This window comes from Condylostylus longicornis, unplaced genomic scaffold (genome assembly GCF_029603195.1).
Source record: "Condylostylus longicornis isolate FDR11 unplaced genomic scaffold, ASM2960319v2 ptg000048l, whole genome shotgun sequence".
NCBI classification, from domain to species: domain Eukaryota; kingdom Metazoa; phylum Arthropoda; class Insecta; order Diptera; family Dolichopodidae; genus Condylostylus; species Condylostylus longicornis.
The window spans coordinates 13,726,390-13,732,956 of NW_026578017.1; the positions used below are offsets into that span (position 1 = coordinate 13,726,390).

At 26.5% G+C, this 6,567-nt stretch overlaps 1 protein-coding gene across 1 annotated transcript in view; it reads left to right on the plus strand.

Moving 5' to 3' along the window:
- Positions 1–6,239, plus strand: part of LOC129610868 (esterase B1) — a 58,650-nt gene extending 52,411 nt beyond the window's left edge. Inside the window, exons 7-9 of the mRNA XM_055523637.1 lie at positions 3,855–4,415; positions 4,476–4,660; positions 4,778–6,239. Coding sequence (XP_055379612.1) covers positions 3,855–4,415; positions 4,476–4,660; positions 4,778–5,227 — 1,196 coding nt within the window. The 3' untranslated portion in view covers positions 5,228–6,239. The remainder of the gene's footprint in view (positions 1–3,854; positions 4,416–4,475; positions 4,661–4,777) is intronic.
- Positions 6,240–6,567: the final 328 nt, after the last annotated feature.

A 6,567-nucleotide genomic window follows, 5' to 3' on the forward strand; every position in this document is an offset into this window, starting at 1 on the left:
TTTTTAAAATTGAGAAAAATGAAAAAACGTTTTTAAAGAACTTGAGAAAAATATTTCGTTTTATTTACTGGAAATTTTGAACAGAACAAAAAAAGTATTCTATATAAGTGAGTCAAAATAGTACTTTAGTTAGGAGTATTAAGAGGCTTTCAATTATTTGAACAGGTCTGTTTCGAAAAGATTTTGTATAATTTTAGTAGGTTTTATAAAAGCAGTGTTGCAAATTAATTATTTACTAATTGCTATATGTGTGCATACAAAAATTTTTATTGAACAAATATATGTGCAACGGGCTAGCTGTAGCTATTCATTTTTTTTTTATAAATGCACAAAATATTTTGAAAATTTTACAAATTTTACAATTTAAACTATTATTGATTATGCTTTAAAGCTTAGCAAAAAAGAACTTTTTAAATTGCTTTCAAATAAACACGAATTAAAGCAATAGCCTAATGTAAATGTCCCAAATGTAGATTCTAAGTCTGATATTTTATATGTTCAAATGATAATTTTTGAAAGATTTACAAAATTCTGCTTCAATTGCATTCATGTCATAAGTTTTTTATTAAAATTTAAAACACACATCATACGAAATGAAATTTAGCTTTGAAAATATGTGGTAATGGGTTAATTGTCATTCAAAAAATTACCCTAATCTTTAATTTAGTTCTGAAGGTATTCAAGGTACGCAACGCAAAAAATATGTTGCATTAGGCTATTATAAAGCTTTAAGTGTGGCTAATGCCAATTTTATTATAGTGTAATTTTATAATATCCTTGTTATGTGCCAATATTTTTAATAAATTTACAAAAAATATTTTACATGAAATATCTTTATACTAGCTGTGCTGTTGAAAGTCATTTCTCGTATTGCAATACCATAATAGTAAATAACTATGTTTAGGATTTAAATTTTCAGTATTATTTCAACATTAAAAATAAATTTTGCTAAAAATATTTTAATTACTTTGTGCTATATTCAGTCAAATATATTGTATGATCAACGAAAACCAAGTATAACACAAACTATTTACGGTGTACGCACATGTAGTAATTAATAATTAAAATGAAAATTTGTCATTTATGTGTTCTGAATTGATGACATGTACTGAAGATGTTTCCATTCTTTTTAAGTTAAAGCAAAGAACTTAAAAAAGTAAACTTTAATAACAAATTCTTGCTTGTAATATTTTCATTTCGAATTTTTCTTCACTCACAGAAATTGTGGATTTAACAGAAAAACGAGAAAAAAAATAGAGTTGACCTTGTCAACTCTGTGATACCCGTACGAATTTGTTATCCTATGTGCGAATAACTAATGTGCCATAACTAACTATGGGGCAGACTATGACTTTAAGTTGCCGTATTACCATATTAATTTATGCAAAATTTCAGTACTGTGTTTTTCAAAATACTGGTTGTGCCAAACTACTATTGAAGTTGTATGGCAGCTACCAGAAAGAGCCAAGAAATTTTAGCGAATTTTATCAAGCACATCGGCCCTACTAATATATTCATTTGTGTGAAATCTCAATATCACAGCTTTTATAGTTTCTGAGATATAGCCAAATAACTTTTGAAGTTGTATGGCAGGTACCAGAAGGAGCCAAGTAATTTCAACGACTTTTATAAGACACATTGGCCCTACTAATATATTTGTTTGTGTGAAATTTTAATACCATAGCTTTAATAGTTTCTGAAATATAGCCAAATAACTTTTGAAGTTGTATGGCAGGTACCAGAAGGAGTCAAGTAATTTCAACGACTTTTATAAGACACATTGGCCCTACTAATATATTCGTTTGTGTGAAATTTCAATACCACAACTTTTATAGTTTCTGAGATATAGCCAAATGAATTTTGAAGTTGTATGGCAGCTACCCGAACCGGTACCCCGATCATGTCCAATTTAAATAGGGTTCTGGCACTTACTACAATAAATCATTTGTGAAAATTTGGTGAACTTAGCTCAATTAGTTTTTGAGTTATCGTTCGGACGGACGGACGGACGGACGGACGGACGGACGGACGGACGGACGGACGGACAGACAAAGCTAAATCAACTCAGAATTTGACGCTGATCAAAAACATACACTTGAGTCTATATCTAACACCGTTATTTCTTAGCGTTACAAACGGTAAGGCAAATTTAGTATACCCTTCGAACATACGTTCGTACGGGTATAATAAAGCCATTTATTTAAGGTTTAATAAGCGAAAAATTAATAATTTGCTATTCAATTCAAAAATTTATTTTAGGAAATTCTTTATATTTCTAAGTATAATCAGTAACTTTGAATTCTTACATAAAAAATTTCACCTAATGAAAAGTATTTTGGTTTTTAATAGTCTTCAAAATAGATTCACTTGATAGTATTATGCTAAAATAAGTATGAGAACATTTATAAAACTAGAAAATAGGTATAAAACTAGAAAATAGGTAAATATATTGTAATTACACTTGTGAGTAGTTCTATCTAAACATTTCAATAAAGAAAATTAATCTTTATTCTCAACGCAGAATATCAAATATTTATGTTAGTTTAAGCATTAATTTTTCAACATGTTCATACTGTAATCGTATATTTTTATGCTTCCATTCATACACACTACTTCAATTCTGTGCAAATAAGAATAATTTTCGCTTGATATATAATTCATTTCACAGGTATTTCATTTGCAAATTTGTACGTTTATACAATTTCATACCAATTGTGTGGTATGATGAATAATAAGCACTTTTTTCAAAAAATTTTTTGGAAAAGTGCTAAAAACAGTAATAAGTTTTTTGTTGCAAAGCAAATATTTAATGAGAACACTTTGTTATTGTATTGTAATAATTGCACTAGAATCTAGTTCAATTGGCTAGATTTACTTTGCATTATGTACAATTATTATTAAATTAAAACAATCAAAGATTTATCACAATTTTGCACATTCAGTATTTGAGTATGATAATTAGATTTTAAGGAATTTTTAACCAACACAATTATTGTTTAATTTATTTAGAATAAAATTTTGTTTGCCAATTGTTGGGATCATTAATACATACAATACTACAACTATTAATTTGAGGAAGATAAAAATTCGCATTCATAATTAATGAAAAATTTATTTAACAGCTGAAGGTGGTTTTTAAAGCCAGACTTCAATTGAATTGTTATGTTTAATAATAGACTCAAAGTACACTTGGCTTCATTGGATTTAAAATACAAAAATCGTATTTGCTTGTAAAATTTGGTTCCAAAAATTTTGTGAATTCTAATGATTATGAAATTTCATAATTTTTACAATGTTGTAATAATAAATTTCTAATGTTTATTTTATGTTCATTCGGTGTGAATTAATCATAAACTATCATCAGAAATATTAATAATTAATTATTCAGAATTCATTTTTTTTACAAGAAATTGTTATTAACTTCAAAGTTCATTCCCTTTAAATTTTGAATCATCATAATGTATACGTGATCGTGTTAAGGTCGGTAAGAATTTTCATTGATTTTCATAATTTTTATATTTTTGTAACTAAAAATTTTAAATTTTCGAGGAATTTCCCCAAAAAAAAAATTAGCTGAATTGAGTTGAATTTAAAAATTTGATATTGAACAGGATTCAGTATAAGTTATGTGAATTAAACTAACTTTAGTTAAACTAAAGAAAAATTAGATTTGAAAATCTATGTCGATTAAAAGAAAATTAAAATACATTGGTTTAGAGGTGATTGGTTTCAAAGGTGATGGAAATTTGTTAAATTTTAAAATTTGACTGGATCCTGTATAAAAATAAATTTTTTTTTCTTCTAGAAAAATTTTAAATATTAAATAACATGTGAATGTAATATTATACTTTTAGGTTTTTTGAGTTTAGAAGATGAATCGTTACGTATACCTGGTAATGCTGGCCTTAAAGATCAAGTATTAGCATTAAAATGGATAAAAGCAAATGCTAATAATTTTGGTGGTGATCCAAATAATATAACTGTGTTTGGTGAAAGTGCAGGTGGTGCATCAACACACTACATGTCATTAACAGATAAAACAAAAAATTTATTTCATAAAATGGTTTTAATGTCTGGTTGTGCTATAACACCATGGGCAAGAGTACCACCAAGACAATGGGCATATCGTTTAGCAAAGAATATCGGTTATACGGGTCTACCAAAAGATAAAGAAGTTTATAAATTTTTAATGAATGCTACACCAAAAGAAGTATTAAAAGCTGAATCAAAGTTGTTAACATCAGAAGAACGTCGAAATCAAATTTTATTCCCGTATGGGCCAGTTATAGAACCATATATTATGGATGATTGCATTATACCGGAAAATCCAATTAAAATGATGAGAAATTGTTGGGGTAATAGTATACCAATGATTCTCGGTGGAACATCATTTGAAGGGCTTTTTTCATATCCAGGTAAATACCTTAAATAAATAAATTTCATTGATTCCTACAATTTTGATTTAAATTTCCTAGAAACTAAGAAACATCCGCATATAATGGAAAATTTAAATGATTGCGAGTATATTGTACCATTAGAATTGAATTTGGACAGAAATAGTGAGATTTGTCATCAATATGGGATGAGAATAAAAAAGGGCTATTTCGGTGATCGAAAACTTGGTGCAGGTGATCCTAAAACTAGAATGCAATATTGTGAGGTTAGAATAATAATTAATTTATGATTAATTCAAAATTTTAAGCCACTATATGTTTTTAAATTATAAAATGATTTGATCTCTATTGAAATTACCCTATTTTTTTCTTACTAATTTTAGGTGATAACATTCAAATATTTTTGGCATGGATTAAGTCGAACTGCGAAATCTAGATTACAATATGCAACAGCACCAACATATATTTACCGATTTGATTTTGATTCAGAACATTTCAATCATATTCGTATTGTATGGTGCGGTAGAAGAGTACGTGGTGCATGTCATGGTGATGATCTATCATATATATTCTTAAATTGTATTGCTGAAGTTCTTAAAGAAGATGCTCTTGAATATAAAATTATTCAGAGAATGACAGGTTTTTTAACAAACTTCGCTAAAAATGGTAATCCAAATGGTGAAGTTTTAGAAAATGTTGAATGGAAGAGTTTAGAAAAAGGAGAAAAATTGAAATGTTTAAATATTAATAGCAAATTGAAATATATTGAATTACCGGAAAATGAAAAAATGGAAATATGGGATAGTTTATATCCAAAAGATGAATTGTTCTAAATCTGAAAAATATTACATTGTAATGTTTTTCATTTTGTATGTTCTAAATATTAAATTTAAGATTATGCTAAAATTTTTAGTATTAGAACTTAGACATGCGAAATCCTTTAAATTTATTAAAAATTATCCTTCTTAAATAAAATCGTATAAATTATAAAATTAGAAATAATTTAAGCCAAATGCAGTCTAATAGAAAATGTTTTACTAAAGTATTGCATATGAAATAAGTAGTTTCTTTGTATAACATTTTGAAATTTGAACTATATTGGTCTGTAATCATTGGTTGCGTTTATGGTTTTAGAATACAAAAATAAGGCTGTCTTTTATGTGAATTCATTTTGTAAAATATATTCTGTATTTTTTACGACTTAGTTTTTCTAATAGCTAACTCTTGTATTGACAAGTATTTTTGATATTTTAACGTTTATTCTAAAATTTATGAAATTAGGTAATCTTGTATAAGATTAGAATCCTAATATTCTTGACCATAGTATAGTTTTTAAATTATAGATTTCATAATAAGTTATAAAGAAATTCTTGATTATTGTAATATAGAAGTAATCGTAATAAAATTTGAGTTATTAGGGGACAATCATGCTGTTTGTCATATAGATAGGACAGTATTTTAAAATAGGGTGTATACATCATGTATATTTATTCCTTGTTACACATAGGGTATTAGATAGGGTTTAGACAAAGGCTAAATTATAATGGGAAATATAAAATTTAAGTGTAATAAATTTAATATTTAGACTAGAACTAAATTTGTATATTGTATATAGTATATACATACAATTTTTTTTCTGTTGTTGTTAAATTTTTAGTTGTATATTTTTTTATGTTTTTGTTATTTTGTAGCTTTTTTCGCTATAACAAAATTGTATTATATGTGATCTTATTTTTTTTTTAATGTTATTTTTGTGCGGGAGTTTTTGATTTTACGAAAACAAAAACTAATTAGATTAAATATGTTTTTTTTTTGCTTTTGGTAATAAAATAAGAGAAATTTTAATTAATTGCTTTTCATTAATGTCGCAATCAGTTGTTACTAATACTAATATCCTATAATTAACGAGGACCAGTGAAGAAATATTTAATTCCGCAATAATTCCTTGCAGTAAATGGATTTTCACATGCTTTCCGCACGAATGTCAGGATGCAATGTGTAAAGAGTTTTCAGAATCTATCATGTGAATGCCAATTTATAATATTCTGAAATGGCAACTGCTTAAATTTTCAGTTCAAATTATATACATACCTATTGCATTAATTTCTTTTTGAATTCATAAAATTTCCAATACCTTTCGACTAGATTCTAAAAATTTTGAATGATTTGCAAT